The sequence below is a fragment of the Xiphias gladius genome, chromosome 20 (genome assembly GCF_016859285.1).
Source record: "Xiphias gladius isolate SHS-SW01 ecotype Sanya breed wild chromosome 20, ASM1685928v1, whole genome shotgun sequence".
Taxonomy (NCBI): domain Eukaryota; kingdom Metazoa; phylum Chordata; class Actinopteri; order Istiophoriformes; family Xiphiidae; genus Xiphias; species Xiphias gladius.
Genome location: NC_053419.1, coordinates 23894391 through 23922311, shown reverse-complemented (window position 1 = coordinate 23922311; position 27921 = coordinate 23894391). Strand labels below are relative to the sequence as shown.

General features: G+C 44.4%; 1 protein-coding gene across 6 annotated transcripts; it reads right to left on the bottom strand.

Moving 5' to 3' along the window:
* mctp1b (multiple C2 domains, transmembrane 1b) lies at positions 1-27494 on the bottom strand. 6 transcript variants are annotated; one of them, XM_040157471.1, is made up of 21 exons: positions 26829-27494; positions 14170-14290; positions 13943-14085; positions 13774-13853; positions 12951-13074; positions 10799-10855; positions 8363-8530; positions 8076-8206; positions 7068-7254; positions 6867-6960; positions 6663-6765; positions 5999-6101; positions 5714-5815; positions 4774-4848; positions 3310-3429; positions 2649-2759; positions 1588-1641; positions 1381-1490; positions 1038-1147; positions 853-950; positions 1-598 (listed from the first exon to the last, which is right to left on the bottom strand). In XM_040157471.1, the coding sequence occupies exons 1-21, from the start codon at positions 27342-27344 to the stop codon at positions 527-529; spliced, it is 2679 nt and encodes an 892-aa protein (XP_040013405.1). In that variant the 5' UTR covers positions 27345-27494; the 3' UTR covers positions 1-526. The 6 variants fall into 6 exon arrangements, with proteins under 6 accessions (XP_040013405.1, XP_040013406.1, XP_040013407.1 ...); XM_040157472.1 differs by having other exon boundaries at positions 8363-8527; XM_040157473.1 differs by lacking the exon at positions 10799-10855 and adding an exon at positions 9669-9707.
* Between the last annotated feature and the right edge of the window lie 427 nt (positions 27495-27921).

The following is a 27921-nucleotide window of genomic DNA, read 5'->3' as shown; positions in this document are numbered from 1 at the left end:
TGAGTGTCTACTTTTATATTCTTTCATACATGGAATAACAGTGGCAGTAATAACATGCAGCTCTATCTTTAAAATAACATTAGATACTGACAATACATTGAGTGCAAAACACAAGAAACAAAAAATTAAAAAACTTCAACCAGAGATGCAGCGATTCCATGCAGCAGTAACACACCTTCAGACATGCGTCTTCTTCGTAACATACACATGTACGTTTGTAACATACATTATTACCACACGTACGTTCAGGTTTACACTGTGTTTTGTTAAAGGAAATAAAATGTATTAAAAAACATGAACAGCTTTTTTTTCTAAAAAGCTTTTTCTTTATATATAAAAAAAATCTGTCTTTCCATGGTAACAAAGCAAACAAAAACAAAAACAAAAAAACAACCCAACACTTTTTATAATCATCAAAATATACAAGAAATATATAAATAACATAGTTTACATTGTTTACAGGTCAAATGTTTACAGGGGTGAGTTCCAGCACAGAGGAGGACTGACGACAGCCGTGGCAGAGCAGCTAGCTCAGGTTGGTCCTCCTGCGTTTGTTTGGGCTTTGTCCGGGGTCGACCTTCAGCTCATGATACTGCATCTGTCCAACAGCACGCACACACACACACACACACACACACACACACACACACACACACAGTTAGCCAGGTAGACACAAACACACAGATAAAAAATATGACGATAGATTCAGACTCTCAATCAGCACCGAACCGAACCAAACACCTGTGGTTCACGTGTATAGTTGAGGTTTTACATCCTTCTACATTCTTTTAAATTGTTATGACCATGCTTTCCCGTCAGTATTATAAAGCCTAGATGCCACGGGTTACCCACCACTTGAACATCAGAGGGCACTCTGGATAGAAAGTCAAGAAGCTCATTGTTGTCAATCATGTACGGATCACGAAGCTTCTTGGTGAACTTATTCACACCTAGAGGAAAAAAAGAAAACACTTTTGGAGAACACGAGCAGACTCCCTGCATGGGTGTCACGCGGTGGGTGTGAAATCAGGACTCACCCCATGCGAGCACAATGTACCGAAGAGGTATGAGGTAGAGAAGAACTGTGGCCAAACATAAGGCGGTGATCGCCAGCCAGCTTAGAAAAGGCACTGTCCAGTTAACGGTGCTGTGCGGAAGGAGAGCAGAACACACATCAGAAAAACTGGATGCACAATCCTGGAGGGAAAACACACCCACAACAGGCTCGTGTGGGCCGCTGCGAACAGGAGGACATGCAGCAGTTACCAGCGGTGTAAAGCCACGACCGCCTTTTACTGCTGCTCAGTATGACTTCACGAGGTGGAAGGAGAGCAGAACATAAAAGGTGGGTGCACAATCCTGGACCACTGGGATACCCACTTCTTTATCCTCTCGCCGTACGACGCCACCTCGTCCAGAGCATTCTGTACACTGATGAACACGTCCTGGATGGCATACAGTTTATCCATGAAGCCCTTGGGCTCTGAGTCCTGACAGGAACAAGGGAAACATCAGTGTTTTCCAACATGGTACAGTCTACTGGCCAAAATTACACATGAATGTACAGCTGTTCTATGACGACACTACCTTGTCCTCTTTATCCTCCTCTTCATCCTCCCATTCAAACATGGCCTCCATTGACTTCAGGAGAAAAAGAAGCAATAAACATGTGACTGGTGAACTGTTTGAAACACGGATATTTTGATTTTTATCAGATTTATTTGAAAAATTAATGTGGAGGATAAAATTGATTTCTGGAAATATCTTCAAATAACAGACTTTGAAGAAACATTGATAGCTTCGCTCGGACAATTCACTTTTTTCAATTTGGCATCGATGAAGCGTTTCCATCTCAAAAAGGAAAAAGTTCCCTCTCACCTCCTCATGAAAACTAATGACAGTGCTTTGTATTTAGGTTTTGCAGGTCTATGCTGTCCTCTGCTGGTCAAAACCGAAATGCAGTAGACCTCTTCAGTTTGTTTTCTGTGCCGTGTTTTGGTTTTAATGCGGCATGGAAAATTCACGTCACAATGAAAAACCATTCATTCAGTTATCGAAGAGAAAAAGCTAAATAACTGTCATTTTAACAGATGTAATAATCTATTTACAACAAAGTAAATACATACATAAAACGATTTGTTTTGTTTTTTTAGGCATCTAAATCTTCCATAAACAACAGCCATTGCCTCATATAAATGTATGTTTGAAATATGGTAGGATTTCTTGTATAATATTAACATGGTGCACTTAAGGTGATTTGTTTTGGATTTGATATGACCATGAATTGTGTTTATCTGCTTGGTGTTGCTTGTCTTTTGGTTTGCATTTGTTTGTTTTCACTTCTTTGTGCCCCCTCTCCTCGTTTCTGTCATTTCTTTTCTTTCTTTGTCTGTTTTTAATAGACCTGTGAGTCATGAATCCTATAGGGATTTTTTTTTAAATCTGTTTTATTTAATTGATTTGTTTTGTTTACTCAGGAAAACTGTTTAACACGTGCTGCATATGAATATTGGATTTGCGTTGATGAGCTGAGGTTTTCTTCTCTATGTGACGGTAAATAAAACTATAATGAAAATGCAATTACAATAATCAAATCACAAACAAGAAACAAATAGCTTCATAAAAATCTGTTTTCCATGTTTTCTCACCATGTCAGCAGTTTCCCTGCTTGAGGCGAAGATGTAGTTCCAGACCAGCAGCAGCAGCAACGCCAGCGGCAGCATGTAGAGCTCAAAATTCCACACCACCACCACAAACAGCTGAGAGGAGGGAAAAGTCCAGCAGGTCGGGAAATTCAAGAAAACATGAAACTGGGTGCTTCTCATTCGTCTTAACGCTCTCCGAGTTTCCCTCACTGATCCCCGTGCCTCAGCCCTAAATCCTCTCCTACGTAAGACGCGAGGAGGAGATGCAGGAAAAGACGCGAGGTGACAGGAATCAAGGAAACACGATTTTAGTGAAATGAGACGTCCTGTCCTCTGAACCAGCATCTGTCGGCACAGTTGGACAATGTGATGTACCGTCCAAATTCTTATACGGGCACATGGTTATGACTGCTAGTGCAGCAGTGTAGTTTTTATTTTCTTTATTGATGTTCTAATACAGAAGCGCATTGCATTCACCAAAGAGGAGAGACCTTTTCGCGCAATTATGAATTCAATATTTGATCGTTATTATGACTTGCTTTTCCATATCTACAAGAAAAGATCCGCAATGCACTTCCATATCCTCACATGGAGAAGCGAGGAGACAGGAAATGAGGTCATGAGCAGCACCCAACATGTGTGAGTGTATCAGTGGTTTTCATACCACAAAGGAGATGATGCTCCGCTGTGCAGACTCCCATTCAAAGCAGCTGTTGACGTAAGTCCCATAACTGATCAGGACCATGATGCACCGCTTCACACGGTTAAAATTCTGCTGGAGCAGCTGAAAGACACAAAGTACACGTTCCTGTTATTTTAAACAGTTATATTTAGGAATACTTCAAATATAAGTCAGGTGATATCCTATGTTTTTCTTACATTAATCTCATGAAAAGACCAAAACCAACAGTGAATGTGTCCTACTAACAAGAACTGTCTGTGTATCAAAGCCTGATGTATCTGAGCCATAGAGCTCCATTCACACATGTTCCTTCATCACCGTGAACACACACACTGTTGTTTATTGTGACTCAGGCCCACACACACACACACACACACACACACATCGTCCTGCTGACCCATATACTCACTGCAGCACCAAATGTGGATTGCTGGTTTTGTTCCTTCCATGGGTTTTGGTAACAATAAGAAAAATATAAAATATCGGCCGCTTTATCTTTTAAATTTACTGCTGAAAACTGAGAAAAATACATCAAAACTTTTTTCTCTCGGTCTCAACCAAGCAGCCATCAAGTGCCATACAGTACATGTTATTAAATCCTGTTAATAAGTGTTTCAATCCCTTTTCATTTTACAGTATAAACTGTTTTTCTATCTTATACTTACTTTATTGTTAAGCATGCTAAATCATGTAACATTGTTGTGAAACAACGACATAAAATATGAACTCATGAATTGAAGCCATTGATTTTGTATTAAAGCTGCATTCATCTTTTTTCTTTGTTTTTTTTTTTAAACACTCGGGGGCAGAACTTCCCAACAAGCTATCAGTCATTCCCATTTGACATGTTATGGCCTTTTTATCATTATCATTCGTTTAAAGTCGAATGTTACTCATAAACCAATTTACTTTCAGCTCTGGTTTTGGTCTCTACCAACTCCTGAGGGAAATATCTGGCTCTTTATTTCATTGTATTTCCTGTTTCTATATGTATATATATCCTTCTGTCTGTTTTATTGCTTTTATTATTTCCTTTTTATCTCCTGCTGTCATTGCTGTTTATACTTGTAAGGTCTTTGAACTGCAGTGGCCTGTACGAAAGGTACCACAGAAATAAAGTCTGACTGACTGACAATACACGAAGACATTAAAATAAAACGTAAACTAACAAGCTGCTGATGTAACATTGCCAGTGGGAATTAGACAATAAAAGCAAGTTATTAGAATATAAGTACTGGTAAAAGCACTTTTAAAAATAGGACGACACAGAGTAACGGTCATCCATCCAGCTAAAGGAGGGCGGCATCATCACTTCAAGTCACTGCTGTGTAGTCAATGGTCTCTAAATCGTCACTAGTGTGGTCTCATCATCATCACTGACCTACATCTCTTCAGTTATCTTCTCATGATTGACATCATAGTGGATAATAACACCGATAAACATACATGTTTGGAGACTTTCGGTTCTTCCTCGATGTATTTCTGCTCTGCAGGGACCACAGTCCTCAGAGCGGCTTTGACCTGAGGGGAAAAAACACACTCTCAGAGCAGGTCAGGTGACTGCGGCCAGGCATCAAAGCTGCCACGCTGACAGGAGGGAAAAATGACAGAGGTTCAGTGGTGGAAAAAGTACTCAGGTATTTTACATCAGACAAAGTAGCAATACAGCAACGTGCAAACAATGTGTTACAGGTAAAAGTCAAGTCAAAATCCTGCTGACATAAAAATACAGAAGTATTATCAAAGTATCAACGTATCAAAAGTAAAAGTACTGGTTCTGCGGTAAAAGATATAGATAATTATATAGGTTGCTGTCAGTACTGATGCTCAAGGCGGAGCAATTTTAACTACTTTATGTGCAGTTGGCCGGTCTAGTCCAGAGGTTCCCAACCTAGGGGGTCGGGCCCCTCTGAACAGTCACCAGATAAATCTGAGAGGTCGTGAGATGATTCATGGGAGAAGAGAGAGGAAAAAACCAAGTCCGATCCACAACTTTTACATTGTTTTTTTCTAGTCTTTGATTTTTTGACGCACTCTCTGAAAAGTGACGAGGGGCCCCGACCACACACTCCTGTTTTGTGAGGAGTCACAATCCAAAACGTCTGAAGCCACCGGTCTCACCTTCAGCAATGTTTTGTATTGTCCAAGGTTATTTTATGCTTTTGATGTCAAATCTTAATCTGTAAAGTAAATAGTAGCTAAATCTGTCAAATAAATGTAGTGGAATAAAAAGTAAAATATTTTCCTCGGAAATTTAGTGGAGTAGAATAATAAAGTAACAGACTCAAGTAACAAATACCTCAGAGCTGTACCTAAGTGCGTGTAAATGTACTTTCCACCACTGGATACACGAACCCCCGCATACACAGCACAGACTGATACTCACAGTGTTGTAGATGACATCAAACTCTAGGTAGATGACTCCTTTGGTCGGACCTGTCAGCTCCTTATTTTTCAACACGTACCTCTTCTGCTCACCGTTATGGATCTGACAGAAATTGAAACACGGTCCCGGGTCAGACTTGCACACTTTGAGTGGATTCAAACACACACATTTAACACTGCGGATACTTGAATATGTTTGTAGTTTTGTCTGGCGTTTAAGGATGCCTGCAGATGTCCTGTGACCGGAGGCGTCCATGAACACATGCAGTCTGTCTGTTGCACTTACATGCAATAAGGGGATGGCAACTTTTCCCAGGAAGTCAGCGCTCCTGTCTCTGTCCTCGTCGAACACCGTCACCTCCAACACCGAGTGAATGTCTTTCACGTTACTGAAGAAAAGACGGGAACAGTGTGAAGAGGAGATACATAATGGCTCCGGCTGATGGAGCCTGGTCAGTATCAGGTATCACAACCAGCGAGTGACATCTGTTCTTTGTGCTTTCTGTTTATTCCTCAGTTAATCAGCTGCGTTTTTGTGAATCTGTCCTAAATTTTAAGATCGGTTCTGCGTCCCAGAGATCTCCACCGTTTGAATACTATTCCGCTGATTTAGTATCGCGCTCCATTAAAGTTGAGTGACTCACAATAGACTGATCAGAGGAATGGTTAACGGCCATTCGTGCAACTCAAAACCATGGATCCCACAGAACATTTCCTGCCTCACTTTGGTTCAGTATCTCTTACACCCATTGTGACTTTTTGGTTGTAAAATCTAAAAAGTGACCTTTCTAAGGTGACCAGGGTTACGGCTCTAAGCAAAAGGGGCGAAGATCTTTAACAGGTTTCATTTTGGGCACATTATTTCCGGGCTTGTGCACAAAAATGGGGGCGTCTGGTAACAGGCGAACAAAACATAGAAAACAGGTACATGTGGACTGATGGTCACTCACAAGGTGAAGACTTTGTTCCACTCTGGATTGAGGTTCTTGTAAACAGTATGTGTCTGAAGTCTGTCATTATTCAGCTCCAGCACACAGAAAGGATCACTCTTACCTAAGGAAACAATGAGGTTAATGTATTCACAGCTGTTATATAATGAATCACGGACAGTTTAAAGTACGTTACGAGCGTCTATGAAGAATGCTCTGATTTACCAGTTACGTCTGCAGCCATGAGTCCTTCCGCTCTCATCACCTTGACCTGCACTATGCCCACATCTCTGAGGTTAGAGAACGACTTCAGCACACCCTGGAGCGGGACAGAGGGAACAGGACCTCATGCTGTAGTATTTGGTTGTTTTTTTAAATGAGTACTGAACCTGTTAGACACTCCAGAGTCATTAGAGTGCTGCTTACGTATCGTTTGAATATCTCCCTGCGCTCCTGTGGGTCGTCCAGCGGTGTGATGGACAGGTCGGCGATGGACACGTGGGCCGAGGCGGTCAGCGTGACCAGCAGCACCACGTAGCCCCGGGACTCCTCCAGCGGCAGCTCCAGGTGATGGGTGTGCTCTTTAGCCAGGGCGGAGAGGTCCAACTGGCAGCTGGGCAACAAACACAGCGAGCTCATCAACGACATATTGGGTCGAAACTGAGTTAAGACTGTAATCTGACACTGTTGACGTCCGCTTTACCATTCCAAAAAAATACTGTGCCATGGTATCATTTCAGTTCAAAACCTGCCCCCACTTATCAAATATCTGTAGAACTAAGTGATGTCAAACATTAAAAGCTTATATAACATTTCAGAACAGGGACAAGATGAAGATGTAAAAGCTCAGACAAGATGGGATGAAGATCTAGGAATAGGTTTTACTACTCAGCACAGTGGGGAGAAAGTGAATGTAGGGGGGGAAAAATAAAAATTCACTCAACTACTGCATCTAGTTTATAACGAGAAAACATTGCGTGGAAAATGCAAAGTTCTGTTTCACTGCACAATTTAACAAGCTCCTTCATCAGAGACATCAAAGTGTTGGAGAGGAGGTGACGAAAACCATGCATCAAATTACATTGTTTTACCCAAAATAAAAAATCTAAAAAATAATTACAGATATTGAAAAAAGTGTAGGAAAAACTCACATTTTTTATGTAGAATTTGCATTATGTGGTAGAAAACCTACAGAAATTTTGCTAGAGGGATACGTATTCACTTGAAAAGTTAACGATTTGTCTCGGTCTCTCGCTATGAAGTGAGAGTGACTGTTAATATGTCTTGTTTGAAAGTCGTATAGCTCAGTTAAAAGACACTAAGTCACCACAAAGGACGCAAAATGATCTCACAGAAAAGCAAAAGGACTCAGAAGATGTCTCTTTCAGTCTGGGGGTCCTATGGGGTGGGGGCTGGGGGGCGGGACAGACTGACCGTCCGATGAAGTCGTCTCTCCTCCCGGTGTCTCTGTCCCACACCGTGATCTCCAACACTCCTCCTGTCTCCTCGTACAGATGCAGGTCAAACTGCTCCCTCCACTGTGGACTCAGGGTCTTTGGCACAGTCTGAGCACACACACACACACACACACACACACACACACACACACACACACACACAGAGAAGCAACAAGGTTCTGTGTTATTTGAAGAAACGCTTGTAACAGCGATATCACTGGCAGATGTAAAAACCCCCCCCCCCAGAGGTCAGGGCTGACAAACCTTGCTCCTGTACTTCTGGTGTCCCAGTCTGAACTTGACGTACGGGTCACTCAGACCGTTGGGGTCCATGGGAATCAGTTTTCGACCTTCGATCAACGCGATGCTGACGATCCCTCGCCAGAGCTGGGATTTCCGATGCAGCTCCGAGAGACGCATCGACTGCTGCTGCTGGTCCGCGCGCACGCACACACACACGCAGCAGACACACACACACACACACACACACTGAATTTCATGCATCATGTGACAGGAAAAAGGACAGCGGGCAGGGTCCTGTTCTTCAAATGTTACTTTGATTTGAACGGTGATGATTTTATTTCAGTTCTTCAGCACTGGATTTAAATTTATCTGGAACTGTTGATTTTAAATGAGAAAAATGTAGGTTATGGAGACAACGTTGAAATCTGTTGATGTAAATGACAGAATTCATTCGTCAGACATTTGGGGACTGAAAGTGTCTAAATGTTATCAGGCTAATAAAACCAGAAAACGTGCTAATTACTGTAATTGTGACAATAGGACGCGGATTTGTCATTTACACACTAAAATGTTTTAAAAGTAGAGCATGAAAGCTCATTTTTGACCTTAAAAGCACTAGTATGACAAAGAAAAATCTAAATATATATATATGATAGCTTTTTCCAGAGTTTCAACCACACCTCACGACCTACAAACAACCGAGTAAACTACTGCACATCTGGAAAAAAGCTGGTTACTGGACCTGGAGCTAAGATTTTCTTATCAAATGAATAACTATTTGATTGGCAAGTATGGCCTGTGTACTGAAACAATCAGAGTCAAGTTAAATGTGAGTCACTTATCTTCTTTAAATCAGACGGATGACGAAACTCAAGTTTGCCTCTTTACACACACAATACTTGCTGGTAGGATACATTTTGTGTTTTACTCAAGGAATTTGCTGACAAAATACAAAATATAGAGTATCAACTTCATTTCAGATTAACACACCAACCCTCCAACATTGTTTGAGTAAATTAGCTGGATCATTTTAGCCTGATAACATCCTGTTAGTCTGGATTGTTCAGCGTTTGAAGAACAGGGCCCTGGTTATAGGCGCTGGGATGGAAATGACAGCAGCAACACAACAATCGACAATTAAGGATCTCAATGAACAACACGTTTGATGTCTATTTGAACGGTACACCACGGGAAAAACTTTTTTTACACGAGACGAAAACGTTGAGACAAACGACACAGTGACAGGATGGTGAGTAACATGAAAGTGTCAGGGGGTGTTAATGGAAAGCTTCGACTGCACACACAGGCGCTGATGATGGCGATTTACCTTAGCGGATCGTTTCCAGGACCTCCTGAGCAGCATAGTCTGAATATACATTTAAAAGACATTATTTCAACTGACTCCCGTAGGGCGGGTAAAGACTAATAGTTCAACTAGAGGGCTGCAAAAAGGGCGGTTTAAACATGGACACAAGAAAGCAGTCAAAGTCCTCTTTCCCTGAGATGAAATGCAATCATTTTTAAGCCACCAGGGGAGGCTATAGGACAGGTTTACTTCTAACTAGGGGGAGTGGAAACAAGTGATGAAGAGGAGGCGCAGTGCTTCAATTAAGCTCCATGAATAAAGCATCTAAAAAAAAGATTCTAACAGAAAAATGCTCTTTACGAGTACTGAACATTCATTACTGTGTCCTCACTGGTATGCTCATTAGCTTTAATGGCACTTTAATGAGACCCAGCTCTCCCTCTTCAGTGTGTTGTCTCTGTTTTTCTGTTGTTGTTGTTTTGTTGATTTTTCCACATCTTCACTCCTCTTCTCTGTCTCCCTCCATCTCTCTCTCTCTCATCGTTGTTGATCTCTTTCTTCCTCTCTAACTGGGGCCTCAGCACAGACTAAGACTTGGACTATGATTAATTTATACACTGAATAAAACATGAACCAGACAGGCTGTCTTTAATATCTTAGTGGTGAGGATAGATTCGGAAACCATCTTCTCATACTCCGATACTAATCAAGGATATACTGTATGTAACTGGACATAAATTGTGATTACGCCAAATTAGACCGAAATAAAAAAAAATGAATACATTGTGAAACTTAATCACTACTGAATACTTCATGCTTAATGCAGCTGGGATCAATGTTTTTATAATAACAATGGATGAAATGAGTTTCGGCTCATTGTTTATCTGTCCAGACCACAGCTTTACTGCTCCGGTTCACTCTCACCGCTCATCATAGCATCGTTTTCGGCCGCAGCATGCAGATGTTTTCAGAGGAACAGCTGTAAATAAGCCACCGTCCACCACCTGCTAAGCAGCAAACAGCAGACAGACACAGCCAGAGACCAGGTGGTGAATGTAGTGGAGTATGTAGCAGCTGAAGAGACAGATATTTCCCTCGGGAGCTGGTGGAGACCAAAACCAGAGCTAAAAGAGAGGGGGTACTGGACTTACATTCATCAGGTGACACAAACATGACTCCAGATGAATCATCAGTCTGCTCTGTAACTTCTGGATGAAGAAACAAGCAGAGGAGGTTCAACAAAAGATGCTGTTGCATTGCATTAAGGGAAATGTAGGATGATCCTTGTTCATGACTGAAAGTCAGAATATCTCGGCCTCTGCTGGTTCGATTATGACCCTTTTTTAAATCTGTCTCTTCAAAGTCCCCAAACTTTGTGGAAGTGCAAAAAAAAAAAACCCTTAAGCACTCAGTAATGATTACATTTCACTATTAGTCAGTCCAAATAACATCTACTGCTGTAAAAATGAAAACTAAAATTTAAAAACATGACGAATTTCTTTTAGCTTTTGCCTTTTAAGGAGAGGCCACATTGAGATCAGTGGTGAGGGGAAAAAATTTTCTATAATTCTAGTTATTCTTCCTTTTATTCATAAGAGTTGCTGAGGGAAGATGTGAACAAAAGCTGACAAAAAGAAAAACCAGAAAAACTAACTAAAACTAAACGTTAAAGGCTATAAAGATAAACTGGAATCATAGCAATCATAGGACTGTTTACAAGGAAGCCTGATAAATGAGATTGTCCATCAGATGGCAATAAACTAAACTGCTCTCTAAGGAAAAAGCTCCGCACTAGACTAAGAGGTAAAGTAGGAGAGGCTCAGTCAGGGCCAAGCTATAGGAAGTTACTATGAGCCTAATCACCGCTGCACTCACTTTGTTCACATAAGGCTTCCACCGATACGCCTTAACCTCCCTCTGCTGCAGGAAACAGACGCAAGATCACAAAGATCGTTGTTACTGCCTGAAAAAACTAAAATCCTAACAGACACATGTGATATACACACACATATACACACCCTGTATGCACACATGTTCGTACACTACCTGTGTGCATACAGAGGTGCAAAGTAACTCAGTACATTTACTCAAGTACAGAGCTTAGGAACAAATTTGAAGAACTTGTGCTTTACCTGATTATTATCACTTTGTAGCTGCTTTATACTTGGACTGCATCACATTTCAGAGTGAAATACTATACTACCAGTAAATTCCTCCCCTTCATTTATTTGACAGCTCTACTCGCTACCTTACAAATTAAGATTTTACATGTTAAACATATGACGCCCTTTGAAAGCCTCAGTTTGCACTATGGATGACCTTACGCAGTTTAAGGTGCTTATGTTTAAGGTTGCATTTTTCTGAAGTTCAATTTGCCAAGACGTATCCTAACGTAGATGTTAGCTGTGATCGGAGCAGATCAGAGCTTTCCTCCCTTTCCCCCCTCTTTCCTCCCTCCTAAACTTTCCAATTTTTTTTGAGCTATATTTCCAAAACGTTTTGCAGAATGTGTCCATTCAAATGAGAAGAGCCACACAACTGGGGTCAGATATACATGTAGGTTAATTTTCCTGAATTGGAAAAGCCCATAGCTGTTTTTTAGCTTGGTTGTTTTTGCTGATCTCTTCTCTGCCCCCGTTCGCATTTATTATGTTGATCTTTGTTACTGGTCTGTTCAAAAACCCCCCCAAAAAAACCACTGTTTAATAACTGTTTAAAGACCTGATAAAATATGTAAAACTTTTTTTATAGATTAAAATATTCAACAGTATATACAATTAGAGCTGAAGCAGTTGAAAATTACAATCACTTTGTGCAGCAGATGTTTTTCCATCCAGTTAAATTTATAACCCCTGAAATTTTACATGTGGGGGGTTGAGAGCCTGTGGTTGGGAACCAGCAGATTAGCAGACGAATTGATCAGGAGATCAACTGAAAATAAATTGTAATTTAATAACTGGATAAACCTTTGAGTCATTAACCGTAATTAACTCGAGGAAAACTGCTGAACATTTTCTGGTCACAGGCTCTGAAACGTGGGGATTTGCTGCATCTTTTCTCTTTGGCCTCCGGGAACGTGTGACAGGGAATTTTCACTAATTTCACCGCCTTAAGACCCAGCCTGCACTCATCGACGAGTTTGGACTGTAATAACTCATTTTTATTCAGTGTAACATAGTAGCTGTATATGTAATATTTTATGAAGATGCTCAGTGTTCATAAGCAAAGAAGATCACATTTATATTTAAATGAACTGAGAGAACAGGAGAGCGGGGGTTGAGATGTCATCGCCAGTATACGTACCGTCGAGTCTCGTTGTTCCTCTATGGGACTGTCTTTAGGCCTCAGGGTGACGGCCAGCTCCAGGGAGCCCAGGTCCTGCTCCGGGTGCTGCGGGTCCTTCAGCACCAGAGTTACAGGTATCGTCCTGTGACACACAGGTATGAATATGTGCTGCTGCACGATCAACTCCACTCCCCACCATGTTAAAGAAACTACGCTTATTCGCGTTCTTGCTGAGAGTTAGACGAGAAGATTGACGGCACTCTGACGTCAGTGCGGAGCTAGAGCCGCGAGACGCTCAGCTTAGCTTAGCGCAAAGGCTGGAAACGGGGGGAAACGGCTAGCCTGGCTCAGGCCAAAAGTAAACAAGACTCAGATTCTGCCAACATGCTGATATTTTTAAGATACGACGTTTATCGTGTTCATCATCTCAGTTTACATTTGCTAATTAGCACTAATCACAAAGCACAGCTGAGAGTGAGGACGTCATTAGTTTTGCAGAAACCAAAGTTTTGGACAATTTTAAATTTGGACCTGATGATGGCGCTGGATGAAAAGTCAGAGGATCACAAAGTCAGTGGGACTCATCCTCTGGGAAACATGAATGTCTGCACAAAATGTCAAGGTGATCCATCCAATTGTTGTAGAGATATCGATGATATACGTAGATCTGAGGGATAAACACGCGCATGTACAGTGCGGTCTGCTTTTGTATCCTGACGTGACCGATTCGTAGACTGGCTGCAGCAACGCAACGGAACTGAAAAGGGTAGTTTTGTTCCATCTGGGGAGGGAGACAAAAATGATACCAAACTGTGGCATGAGTGTCGGCGGGGGAAAATACCTCTGCTGCTCCAGAGACTCCAGGTAGAGGTAAGCAGAACCCATGAAGTCATCTTGAAGGCCAAAGTCATAGTCAAACACCTGCAGAGGAGCAACAACAAAACATCCCCACAGATTTTCATCAAGAGTGCACATTGAAAAGCTTTGTGTGTTTGTGTCCAAGCCTTTACCTTGACATACAAAGGTTCACTCAGACTCTCCATTATTATAGTCGTCTTCTCATCCCACACCGGGTTGAGGTTTTTGTGGATGGTTTTGCTTCTGAACACCTCTTTACCGGCGAGTTTGAACTTGACATATGGATCACTGCTGCCTGAAAAGACAAATAAAGCTGTCGCAGATCCACAACTGCAAGAACAGAAAAGAAAAAAAAATAATCGACAAGATATAACTGTACCTCCTCTGTCTCGTACGGCCAGGTTGTGGCCTCTCTTGAGTTCGATCTCCAGCTTGTACATCCCTGAGCTGGTGGCGGCTCGCTCGGGAGGGCCCCCCGAGGAGCACGGAGCAGCCATACCCTGTGGGGAAAAGCGCCTTAATTACAGACAACACAACCTGAAATCAGTCACTCCAACACTGCAGAAGTCCCCCACTCTCAAAGGCAACCCACCGACATTTTCTAGAGAAACAAAAGTTGCTGAAAGCCGCCTGAAGCGCCGTCGCGTTTTGCATCCACGCTCGCACACAGCTAAGGCTGACTGAAGCGTGTAATTCAGCTCGGTTACTCATCCCAGGGGTGACCACTGACAGGAAATTACACGAGAGTAGCTTCTTCCCCCTCCGTCCACAGCGGTGTAGAGCTGATGTGTTTTTTTCCACCGGGTGACTCTCGCTTTCACTGCAGCAACGGCACTTCCACTGTGGCAATGCAGAAACTGAGCATGCACCACAGACGCGATGCAGTGCAATACGGCCTAACACCAATTCATTGCCTGTCGTGGATGCGAGCCAGCGTGAAGGTTTCTGTGAAAAAACACCTGTCTCACCCACATCAACTACACGTGGATGCACAAAATTCTGTAACTTCTGCCCCATTTATAAATCCAACCACCGACACGCACAGACAAAAACACCCACGGATGGATTACTGAACGTGCCCACCAGTTTCGGCTTCTGCGTGAAGTGACTGCTGACGTTTCGTGTAGGAAAGTCAATCGAGTAAAATAACTACAAGAAGAGACGCGAAGGGACCAGGAAGAGGTTCAGAAAGATCACAAAGAAATGCAAAAGGATTTTAAAGAGGCCCAAACTACCACGGGGCGATACGGAACAACCAAATGAGACGCAAAACAGCTACAAATGGAGGCAAACTGACCACAAGGAGAAGCAAAAGGACCAAAAGTAGACGCAAAACAACACAAAGAGACACAAGACAACCCCAAATGACTCAAAATGGCCAAAAAGAGACAAAAACATCTACACAGAGACACAAAATCACAGCAGGAAGATCTGTCGTTCGGGTTTTTAATAGTTCACCACACTGTAAGCGACACCTTTCACATTTCACCTCGTAAATTGATGTTGTGGTTCAAAAAGTTGGAAGTGACTTTGCTTTAAAAACATCTGTTTCGGTGTTTATGTGGACGACGGTGTTAATCAAACGTCAATCTCACCATACATCACGTTTAGAGCAATGGAAGCACTCAGCTGGGGACGTAGCGTCCCGTCAACACACACATGCACTTACAGAGACGCTCCGGTCAATACTTCCATCACCTGATGATACGCGAGGACCGCACTGTATGGCTGCGGGATATGAACAGAGGTGTCAGCCGTGTGTTACAGCTCAGACAGTTTCAAAACAAGTCTAGACATTCTGCACAAAGCAGCCCCTGGATCAATGAACCGACAACACAGGAGCCACTAAATGATTTTCACACAAGCCTCCATCTGAACCCGTTATTTTGTCCATTATTCAGTCCTACACAAGCGCTGACATACCGTCGATCACTTGTACTCCAATTATTAACAGTGTTGTGGTCCTCAGACCATCATCAGGTAAACTTCATATGTTATCCAGATAAACGGACATCGTGAATTTTCCCTAACGAAAGTCCGAGAACCGAAAAGGCCTCGATAAAGTGAGTACAGATGATTGAAAGTGTGCGGGATTCTTTGGTGTCTTCAGGCGCTCCTGCCTGAAGTTTGCGACTGTCGTACTTGCTAACATACGAAAAAACCGAGAAAGCCTGTCAACAGGTTGAGACCGATCAGCTGTTTCCAATACAAATGAACTTGTCATCTAACTTGTCATTTTCTTGATACTAGTGTTGTAATTTACCCTATTCTGTCTTGTTTCAAACAAACTGCATTTTATTTCTAGAAAATGCCTGAAAAAAAAAACGAAGCTGCACTATGAACATGTGGAATTATCTCAGATTCCGATTTACAGTATTACCACGTTAACATGTAGTCCACGTTGTAGTACATGGAGTACATAGTTTGACATTTTGGGAAATAAAACTATTCCTTGAAATGTTGGTTAAACGCAAGCAGCTGTACAACCACTTTGCCTAAAACTGGCACGAGTTTGATGTAAATCAAAAAACTGTCTGAGCAAAGAATAAAGAAAGGAGCGTATGAATTTGAGCAGGAATTCAAATCCAGCTGTTGGTGCTTCAGCATTTACGCTTCAGCAGCAGTTCACTGTTGTAGCTGCCGATTTCAACTTCAGATAGTTCAGTCCACTGGTTCCCAACCTTGGGGTCGGGCCCCTCCAGAGGGAGAACCAGGTAAACATGAGATGAGACGACCAGTGGGAAAGAAGAAAAAACAAAGTGGTGATACGCAAACATGACAAAGGGCCACAGCAATTGGCTGGAAGCCACTGGCTTACTCTTACCAATATGTTGTATTTTCTAAGCTTATCAAACGCTTTTTTCATGTAACATCTTAAGTTGTAAAGTAATCGTAACTATAACTGTCAAATAAACGTAGTGGAGTAAAAAGTAGATTATTTCCCTCTGGAATGTGGTGGCGTAACGTAAAAGTACCTCAGAGCTGTACTAAGTTCAGTTGTTGAGTAAATCTACTTCTTTACTTCCCGGCACTGCCGACATCCGTAATAACAACAGCTGACGTTTTTACATTGGTGTGGGTCCAGAGATAAAACAAAGCACAGTCATCCAGCATGTGTCAAAATGTGTGGAAGCCACGGCGACGTGGTGAATGTGTCTGTTGTTTCAACAAACCTCAAGTTTCAAGGCCGCATGTGACATTAAAGTACCTCTGGCAAATGCTCAAGCTTTTCCTTCCCTCACCTCCGTCAGTGGCTCATAAAACTTCATGTTATATTCAGCCAACATTTCCCCGTCAAACTTACCAAATACACGAGTTGAAGTTGACGGCTGCCGGGTGAGCGCGCACGGCATCACCCTCATCAGCTCCGCTTCTCAACCAGAAATCAGTTACTCGCATGATGAAACACAGACTTGCTTCCTGGGGTAATTGAAGTGTGCCAAGTCCTGCTCTGGTATTTTGCAAGCTGCGGAAATTCCACGGGGCGGCAACTGAAAACAGCGTAATAAAATAAGTGAGACCATCCTGTGTGCCGCGGTGAGGCCGAGTGCGTACGTTGTATTATCGTGGGGAGGGGGGGGCTGTTGAAAGGTTGCGCAGTCTCCATCCTCAGGTGGAGGATGTGACCAGTGGCGTAAGTCCGGTTCACACGTGATGATGTTAAATAAGGAGATAACAGGCTGCAGGTAAAAAAAAAGGTGAGGCTGAGCTGAAAAAACTGGCATATTATCACTTTATAAAGCTGTTTTGACTAATGTCTCAGCAAGCAGTCGGCTAATTAATCACCCAGCAGACACAGACCAACATCATCATTCACTTCAGGTTCAAAATCCATTCTCCCTTTTAGCTCTGTTTTCATCTCCACCGGCTCCTGATGGAAACATCTGGCTCTCCAGCCGCTAAACGCTCCGCCGGGTCCACCAGCTGCTCTCTGGCTGGGTCCGTCTGCCGGTTGCTGCTCAGCAGGTAGCGCACCAGTGATAAAAAAAAAAAAGTGGAGCTCGCAGGCGTGAAATTCAAAGCACTGAGCCAAAAGGGGCCGAGAATCTCCGTCGAGCCGAGAGGAACTGCAGAGTTGGTGGTAATGAATGTGGGTCTGTCACCGTGAGCGACTCCTCACTCACTACACGCATTCATTTGATCCTTTATGAATATAAATATCGTGATTGGTGCATTTTATAATCAATACTTTGTGTAATGTTTCTTCCTTTCTTCGTTAATTTAGATCCTTCCCGAGGACAACCCGAGAATTTCTTTCACAGGGACAAAAAAAAATCTCACAATTACACAATAACTAGGGCTGGATAAAGAAAAAAAGTATTTTCTGATTAATCGCAATTTTATTTGAATGATCCGACATCGAGTCTCAGTCTCCCCAGACTTCGCTTTGCATTTCTGCCTTTTCTCAGCGAACACGTGCATCTGTGTTAAATGTTCCCTGTGCGCAGTGGTTACCTGTTGTAAGTTCAGCTGGGGCTGCATGATGTGTAAAATGTCGACAAACGATATTTTAGCTTGAGATCTGACACAGATGTTGGCTGCTGTACGAGCCCGCCTCGAGTCGCGTCAGTCCCGTGAACTGCCGTGAGTCAGGACCGTTAGCCCACCCTGGATATCTCGCATCCGGTCCAGGGATCCCATCTACGAGAGGGATAGAAAAGGTGAGCGATGTGGCGCCCTGGCAGTCGTGCGAGCAGTGTGTGGATTCCGCCTTCCGGGGATCGAACGCCAGCTAACAGCTGTCTCTCTCAGATCTCAGGCTGACATCCTGTCAACACGAGCAGGGGCAGATGAACTAGGGAGCAGACTTTCGCTTTTCTGCCCCGTCTGTGCTCACAGATCATTACGGGGGAGGTTTGAAGCATCTGTTACTGAGAGCCCGTGAGTAGCTGTATGGGAAAGCGTGATTTTAAAAAAACAAACAAAGATATGCAGATTGATGACACCTCGTAAGTGGCGCTGTTTTTTATTTATTATTCTCGCTCAACTGTTTTGCACATGTAGACCTAAAAATACAGATTTTTTTTTGCCGAGGAAAAAAAATCCTTGGTGGAAAGTTGTATAAGTCAGCTGTGAGAGAGATAAATCGAGAAAATATGGGGCATGAAGTTCTCTAGAAACTGGAACAGTTGTTATGTGCTTCTGTTTAGCAGCCCTCATGGCTGTAATGAACTGACTGCTGATGTTTTTCTCCTGCAGCCTCAGAAAATACAGATAGCAGGGCGGCAGCAGCGTACGATCGCATCAGTAGATCCGGTCTGAGGCAGCTCCTGAGGTTTCGCTCTGCCTCTCGTTATGACGGTCGAGGTCACCGGGGCGCGGCGCCAACGCGTCTTAAATCACACCACATCTATAATCACCTCGGCGGGCATGAATGGGGGAAACAGAAGAGCAGCAGCCAAAAAAAAAACAAAAAAAAAACCGCCCCGAAACCCGGTCCAAAGCTGAGTCAGGGAGCTGACAATGTAGGACTAATCAGGCTGCCAGACTTAGAGAGGATTAACTGTCTTGTGGCAGTAAATCAGGAAGCAAAGCACCGAGCTGAGAATAGCATCGGGTCACGTACAATCCCATCAGCTCTACTGATGCACACTTATTTTAAGGCTGTGTATATATCTGTGTTTACACACACACTCTGTGCATGAGGCCAAGGCTTTAGTCCTTTGTCTCTCAGGATTCGAGCTGCACCTAGCCGTTAGTTCCGCTCCGTAACGCCGCTCTACAACCACGAGCCAGATGAGTTCCTGTAGCGCTGGCAAATCCATCAGAGTGATACCTCTTCTCTCTACTTGATCGTGTCACACGCTGCTATGTCGATGTGTCAGACACATGTCTGATCAACGCTCGGATAAATATAACTATCAGATCAGACGTGCCTGGAGCATCCCCCTCTAAAACCTCCTGTTTTGTCCGTCTTGTGCCTGAAGAACGACTGAAACAATTCCTTCAATTCACTTGGCCACGGTCCCAATACGCAGACGAAATTCAAGCACCAAGAAAACATTTCATTGATTATTTTAACTAGACAGCGATTGTGTGATATTCCGTTTACGTGCCTGCTGAATGATTTAACACCACAGACTTACTCTCTCATCTCTGAATCATCTCGAAATTGTTTCATCATAATTTCCGTTTCTGCTATTTGCGTGGCCGTGCTAGCAGCTCAGTGAGGCTGCATTTAGACACAGTGAGCTCGATGATAACGTCAGCACGTTAACGTGCTAACATGCTGAAGCTTAGCAGGTGTAATGTTTACCATTATCACCATCTTAGTTTAGTCTGCTAGCATGCTAGAATTTGCTAATTAGCACTCGGCAGAAAGTACAGCTGGGGCTGATGGGAATGTCAACAGTTTTGCAGGTATGAACCGTACTGAAGAAACGGTGAATTGTGATCAAATGCAAAAGCGTGACAGTGTGAGTTGCACCTCTTTCATTAATACTCACAGAGAGTCAATTTGAGCACAAAGAAACCATAAAGTGGTGAACACGTGGTGAACAAAGCCAGGGCACCGGCGGATGAAAGAGTGCACCGCTGAGAGAAGGTTGCGGTTTGTGTCTGCAGACACGAGGCCACGGCAGCACACGTGGGCCTGTGCGGGACTAACACGAACTGTTTCTCACATACAGTCGCTCATGTGGACCAGAGCCCACATCAATGACACCTGACCATCAATTCAAACCCAGGCTGAAGGGGAAAAGTAAACTGATGCAAACTGATCTCACCGTTTCCTGTTGAGGAAAACACGACATCATCCGCCTCTTGCAGAGAAGCTCGATTTTGTCATCAAAGTCTACACATTGTGAATCCTCGCTTCAAGTGGCCATTGCACATACTGATGCCGGCGTTAAAGGAAAGGGCTGCTGATATTTTGTGCTTTTATTGTCCCACAAAAAGACCCAGCAAGCCGGATCTCCCTCCCTTCCTATAACTCAACATGCAGTGAGTGCAGAGGAGCTACGGATGACTCAGCAGGTGCTGAAGAAACATGCAGGGGAAATCATTGCTAATGTCAGCAAGCTAAGCTTCCAATTCGTTGGTGAAAGGCTGTTCAGCCTTTCTCGCTTCTACTTCTGCCTGTAATTTAACATTAACATTAACATTTAACATAAATAGGAGAGGAAGGAATTCTAAGAGTAAAGCACGAACACAGAAAAGTCCAAACCCCATCATGTCATGTCCTTAACCCCACCCACACCGACCCTCCCCTCGAACTTCTCCACGCAAGAACAATACAAAGTACTGGTTTGCCTGCAAAATACACAATACTATTAAGTACATTTTGGCCCTTTTTTATATTATGATCCTGAGGGTATAAATTTGTGATTAATATTTTATATGATGTGCCTCTCTCAAGAAAAATTCCTCGCCAACCTACATTCCTATAACGACCACGAAAGAGTGTTCATCTGACCTCATTACATTCAGTACAAGTGTCAGGGATATTGAAGTAATATTTGGGAATTTTGACAGAGGTAACATACAGTACGTTACTTTAAAGGTATTTTTCGAACACGTCTTGTTTCCTCGCATATTTTCCTCAGTCCTCTGTGGTCAAGTCGTCTATTGTTACGATCATCCCTCCATGCTTGTAAAGTTCCCTCTGAGGACACTTGAGACCCTTAACTAGAAAATCATAAAGAGAGGAACCCAGTCTGCTTCCACTTCCTTGATGGAATACAAACTTAACAGCAGGATGTGGCTACCCGAATGTTTTATGTTGTAAAGGAACAGATATATTAAATCACTCGTGGTTGAAAACGCTAACATTACGTGTACTTGTTGAAAAAGGGGGGAAAAAAATAGTTTTGTACCAAAGTTTGTGGGCAGTCTAGTGCGATGTTGACCAGCCGGTAGCTCACCACAGAAGGCCCTCAAAGGTCAGTCAGCTGTCGACTTGAGAAAAGCCCACTCAGAGGCTTGAAGTTTAAGCTTGGGACAAACCGCGAAGACCAGCTGAAAGCTACAAAGACTGGACAAACCACACATAAAAATGGTTACCACCAACAGGAAGGAGCGGAAACCTCACGACCGAGTAAATCCACTAGACATCACACTGAACCAGTAACCGCTGGAGTTCTGGAGGTAGACGACCCCACAGATCCACCGAGAACTCCGGCTGTCACATGTTCCCGTACCAAAACAAACGTGGAGTCCAACCAGCAGCTTGTACTGATTCTGTGCAGAGACATTTGTGCCAAAAAGGAGAAAAAAAAACAACTCAGAGGTTGTTGAGATCCTGATGGAGAGGTTTGTGGGACTGTAGAGCCCAAAGAGGGACCTGGAGCGGAGTGAACTTTGTAAAACGAAGCCAACTTCAAGTAAAAGTTTGTAATACGGCAGCGACTTGACCCGAAGATTTAAGATTAGAGTCTTTACATACCACACAGTATATGATTTTATCTGCCCCCTGGCAACACCAACTGACCCAGACTGGAACAAACCAGATCCAACTGGGTCCCATCAGTCGTCAAATCAACTTCAGAATCGGCTCAACAGTCCCAATGTGTGTCCCTTTAGGTGCTGTTTCCACAGCACAAATATGTCAATCCTGTCCTATGTCATCCTCCTGTTTACTGATTAAATAACCAAACAGACACACCTGTTTTTGTCTGATCCAGCTAATTAAATACCTGACAAATCAAGATACTTGATACGAATTGAAAAATGAGGCCAAATGCCAAACATTTGATGGTTCTAGCTTCTCCGGTGCAAGGATTTGGCACTTTTTCCAGTCTTACATTGTAGTACCCTGAGTGTCTTTTTTTGTTTTTGACTGTTGGTTGAATACAAAAAGTTCAAAATGTTCATTGTTCACTGTGTTTCTGACGTTTTACCGACCAAACAACTAACCAATTAATCGATAATGAAAATAATCATTTGGTGACCCAGAGTGATGGTGATGATAAGCTCACCGACAGCAGCCGTCCGCATGTGGAGGCGAGGGAAAAGGATTCATCGCAAGAGCCACAGCGAAGAAACCCTCGAACCGCTAGACGGGACTCTGCCACCGGGGCCTCACTCAGAAAGAGATCCAGGGTCGAGCAGGACGCAGGGGGATAATACGGACGAGGTGAGGTGGTGGAAGTCGGAAAGAGGGGAGTAGGGATTATTTTTAAATAGAGCAACTACATGGGAGACATAGCAGAGGGTGAGACACTGAGGATGCTACACGGGCAATTCCAGATTGGCTGAAAAATAAACGTCCGTAAACTCGGAAAGTATCTCCGAAGAAAGCAGATGCAGCAGAGAAGGCGCAGGTGTGGTACTGTCGGTGTTGAAGCTGAATGAGAGGAGGAGGAACAGGTGAGTGGGAGGGAGGATGAGGAGGAACCGCGCCGATTGGCTCGACTTTAATCCTTCTCCTGTGGGGTAAGCCTGACTGACAGGGTAAGTCGAGAGGAAACGACAGCAGCCTCTTAAGGTCACAGACAGATTTAAGGCCAGCCTGGTGTCCTAAAATTCACAACATAAAGTCAAATTTTAACATGAGATCTCTTCACTTTTTGTGTGAAAAAAAACAAAACAAAACTGCAATGACGCTGCAGCTATTGTGCACATTTTTCAAAGAAATGTTTTTGGATTTATTTTCTGAACCAGTGTCCAAAGGTGAGAGTGCCGTCGAAAAACAGACAAAGCCTGGACCTGCTTCTGCCACATTTAGTGTGCGAATTCACGGATCTGTAAATTAGGACTTAGAGCAAAAGTTTGACGTTTTTTGGAAATCCACTTTCTTCCCGAGTGGTGAATGAAACGTCAGTTTGGCTTAGCACAAAGATCAGAAAGACGGGGGCGGCTATCACAAAAACAGAGACGCAAAACTCAACATGCAGTGACCGAGTCAATTTTCACACTCTTGTGCGGTTCACTGCACGCACACAAACACACACACGCAGAAAGACAAATACACAGCCATTTGACTTGTGCAAATAATTTCAACAGCCAGTCACTCAGCCATTATACGGCGCGCTCATAAATACAGGTCTGAGAAGGCTCGCGGCGGTTCACACTATTCAGTGACCTCGCAAAGCAGACGCCGTGCGCGGATGCAAAATCTTGCAGCTCTGCCTCCACAACGCCTGATATTTGACCGACGCAGGTCAGTGCAGGTAGTGACACGGAGACTCTCAGGCCCCAGAGGGAAACAAAGGTTCTCCCGGCAGAGAGTGCTTCGGTCTCTCTTGTCTCCTCCGACCACCATCCCAAAAAACAAATAAAAGGAAAAGACTAAGCAAACACCTGACACACGGTATCTGAAGTGCACATAAAGGCTTCACGGAAGGGATCTTCTATGTTTGAAGAGACAAAGAAAAAAAAAAGTGCCCGCTGGCGTTGTTGCTGCTACCGAACTGACAACAACGGGAACCGGCAAAAGGAAAACTTTGCAGCACAACTGCTCGGCACTCGTCAAGGTCCCTTTCTCTCGTTTCATTCTTATAATCTCCCGGACATGAAGGCCGTTCCCCCGTTTCCTGGAAAGGCCCTACCCCAGTGATTTTTGTGTTATTATTGTCTAAATAACAATAAAGCACTGTTTTCAAACCTTTGGCCGACATTCCTATATCGTTATTGAAAAAGCTGCAGCCTGTTCAGGACACTCGAGCACAGACTCGAGTGAGAAGCTCTACGTCCGTCCGTAACCGGCCGCCGACCACAGACACTTTGCATTGCACTGTAACAGGAAACGCAGCGGTGTAACTAATAACGCCGATGATGGTTCTGGTCCGATGAGCCGTGACGCGCGCAACACACCACAAAATCTAACCAGTTCATCTTACTGTAAAAAAAAAAATCCTAGATGTAACTAATAGTTGTAGGGTAAGTTTACTGTTTATAGAACTGACATTGTTCTTTCTTAGTGCACCAGGCCCCCGGCACCGTACATGTAGACGGAATGCAGCCATTATTTCAGTTATTGGTTACACCTGTGGTCCTGGGGTTGTCCCAACATCCACAATTAGTCATGGTCGTTTCCAGCTGCAAAACAGCTCCACCATTTTCTTTGTACACTGCACCGTGAGTCCGTGAAAAACACCCTCAAAAACTGAGCGAGATTCTGTATCCAAATTTGGATATTTTCCCGTGTGAATACACTATTTACATCCTCACATCCGGGTTAGAATCAGTACATGGCCTGGAACTGGGACATGGCCTTATTATCTGTTTTTTGTCTTCCAACCTTGGCAACCGCACGTAATTTCATGCCTCCTTAAGATGTCATTCCAAAATAAACGGCACTTCCCCCCTGCACCTCTTTTCCGTGGAATCAACTCCCAGAAACCATGGAGAAAGCGGGCTCTCCGATCGAGTCATCGCTCTCCTGCCAGCTGTGCACAAGCGTGTGCACAGCTTGTGGCGTTGCAAAGGGGCAGGAGTAGCTCGGGCCCAACTGAGCTGTTATGTATGTCGTGCATGAGTTGTGAGTTTAGTGACGGTTTCCATTTTTTTCTGGTTTTCTTTTTTAGGGCGAAGCAACCAGGAGCTGGGTGAGACACCCAGGAGACACCCAGGAGTTGGGTGTCTCTTTCGTGGCCATTTCTCTGCATCTATCCTGCAAACTCAAGTTTTTGTTCCTGCCGAGATGTGCGGGACCCCACCTCCCATGTCACATATACAGTAAGTGTCAGGACTTAGCCATCCCTACAGTACATACTGCGCATGTACACACACTTCCCAGTTTATTAGGTACACCGAACTTAAACTAATGCAGTCCTGCGACAAAGCCTCCTTCGCGAAGGTTTTACCGTTCAGTTTGCGTTCAAACTCTTTCAGAGGTTCAGGTTTTGATTCAACTGGGTGATCAGGTCTGTGGTGCTGTTGAGCTGTACTATTATGTTACACGGACAGGGGAGGTGTTCGGGAAAGACCACCCTCCATCCTGCGAGTTACTCTGCCGCCGCCCCGCCAAGCCAAGCTGACCACTCAGACCTCCTCCGGGTTTCCAACTGCCCCAACTTTCCCCCCGAACCTCCGCCATGTACTCGGACAGATGAACAAATAACATAGTTGCTGGACTTTTCAACTGAGCTGTTTTATAGGCCAATAAAACATTAAAACAATACTGGACTTGCACTTGTTTTAATTCCAGTTTTTGGACTTTGTGGCAAATTGAAATTGTTAAATCTTTCCTTTCATGTTTTTTGCAGTGACAACTTTTTTCCCACCTATGGCTCCTTCTGCACCCCAGTGGTTTCTCCCCTTCGTCTTGCGTACCAAGGGTCTTGGTTTTTCCCCGGTCTACCAACCCCTTGGTCCGGGTCAGACCTGCGGCTGATGTGAACCCGTCCCCAGGCTCATTGAGGCACTGTACGTCAACCTGAGGTATTTACTGGAAGCTGTAAAAGAGCTGTTTGCCCCGAACAGCGTCAACACAAGCGGAGCACAGCCCACACGCTCTGTTGTAATTACTGGAAAAACACACACAATCCCTCTTTTTCTTCCCTCACTCAAACCTTTCAATCGCATTCACACTCTGTATCGTTGCACCCGTGATACTTAGGATTACTAAATAAACTAAAAGTCATTTGTTGGGTAAAAAGGCCAAACATTTTCTGGTTCCAGCGTCTCGCTGGTGAGGTTTTGCTGCTTTATGTCATCGTAAGCCGAACATCTCTGGGTTCTGGACTGTTGCGTACAGCAAGCTGTTTGGATGCATCACCTTTAGGAGATTTAAACAGATGTGCAGCTACGTACTTAGGCAGGTGCCCAAACTTTTGCACCATGCCCCAAATAGTAAATTTTTTTTCTTCCTTTTTTTTTAAGCTCGTGAAATAGAAAGTAACAGGTACAGTACCATGAACATTTGAAGAAAGGGTCGTTTTTGGTCTCTGATTGCTGCAGGGGGTCGCATTCACTTCCTTCCACTTCGAAAATCAACTAAACACGGGTTCTGTTATGTGGCCACGTCTGCGGCAACGCTCCCCTCCGAAACTTGCCTAAGTAAGCGCGCAAACGTCCGGTTATCATTTCAGACACTTCTTCGCACACGGCCGTTACATCAAAAGACCAAACCATCATATCTGAGAGGCAGGAGCTCACCGGCTGCTCATCCTTGGTCTCCGGCTGCGTCTCTGCTGCTGCCGCTGCGGCAGCTGCTGCCGCTTCGCCGCCGCCGCCGGCCGGTGGCTCGGCCAGCCGCTCCAGGCACGCAGACCCCAGAGAGGAGCTCTTGTGATGGGACTGCACCAGTTGAGCCACCGTGGGCTTACTGGGGCTGGCGGACCCGTGCTTGGAGGACGACGGCAGCTTGTGCCGGTCGAGTCCGGAGCCGCTCCCCGCCGCTTTGCCGCAGAGCTGAGCCTCCTTCGTTTCAACGTCCACCCGAGAGGAGAAGAGCAGGTCGGGCTGCGAGGAGGAGATCACCCGGTCCAGGACGAGATTTTCCCTCCGCTTCATCTTCCTGAACACCCACGCCCCTCGCTCCTTCTTGTCCTCGGGGTCTCTGGCGCCCAGCTTGGGGCTGAGCAGCGGCTTGGCTTTGGCTTGAAACTGTTTCCACATCGTGTTTTGTTGGGACGAGCCGCTCTCATTCTCGCCCCCCTCGCTCCGCTCCATTCCCGCGTCCGCCCGGAGCTCGAGCGGGCTGTCGCGCCGACGGACCGGCTACGAACTCGATCCGCGTTCGCCCGGTTCAGCGCAGTAAAACAGGAGCGCAGACGCCGAGCATTCGTCTCGGCAGCACCGCTGGCAGTCGGGGTCGTCCGGTCCCCCCCCCGTCCTCGGAAATATTCACAACACCGGGCAGCGACAGGCGGGAGGGAGCAGGGCCGGACTTGAGCCTCGAGGGAGCCCCACCGACCGGCCCACCCCCGCCACCCCACCCACCGGAGAAACTTTGAAGTGCTGCCATAATGTCACCAGCACCGAAACGCTAAAACGAGGGTAGAGATCGGTCCCCGGTTGGTCCTGCATGGCGGTGCTGGTCCCCCTCTTTGGTCTGACAGGGGGGGACTTCCATGGTCCCCCTCAGGGTTGACTTGTGAAGACCCTGGTGACCGGTGTTGCCAGACTTAGCCCATTTTCTGTTAAATTTTCATTTAGGAGAGGGTTGTTTTGTTGTTTTTCTTTGTCTACCCTGGATCCATGTAGATACACAGAATATGAGCTTAAACATCAGTGTAATTAAATGATT

Bases quoted from the DNA above. Each gene is read 5' to 3' on its own strand.
- mctp1b (XM_040157471.1), bottom strand. From the start codon at position 27,344: ATGGAGCGGAGCGAGGGGGGCGAGAATGAGAGCGGCTCGTCCCAACAA. The intron at 8,207-8,362 runs GTTTGTCAGCCC...GTGTGTGCTCAG, and splicing joins ACCAGAAGTACAGGAGCAAG to ACTGTGCCAAAGACCCTGAG. The intron at 5,816-5,998 runs GTAAGTGCAACA...AATTTCTGTCAG, and splicing joins TTGCCATCCCCTTATTGCAT to ATCCATAACGGTGAGCAGAA.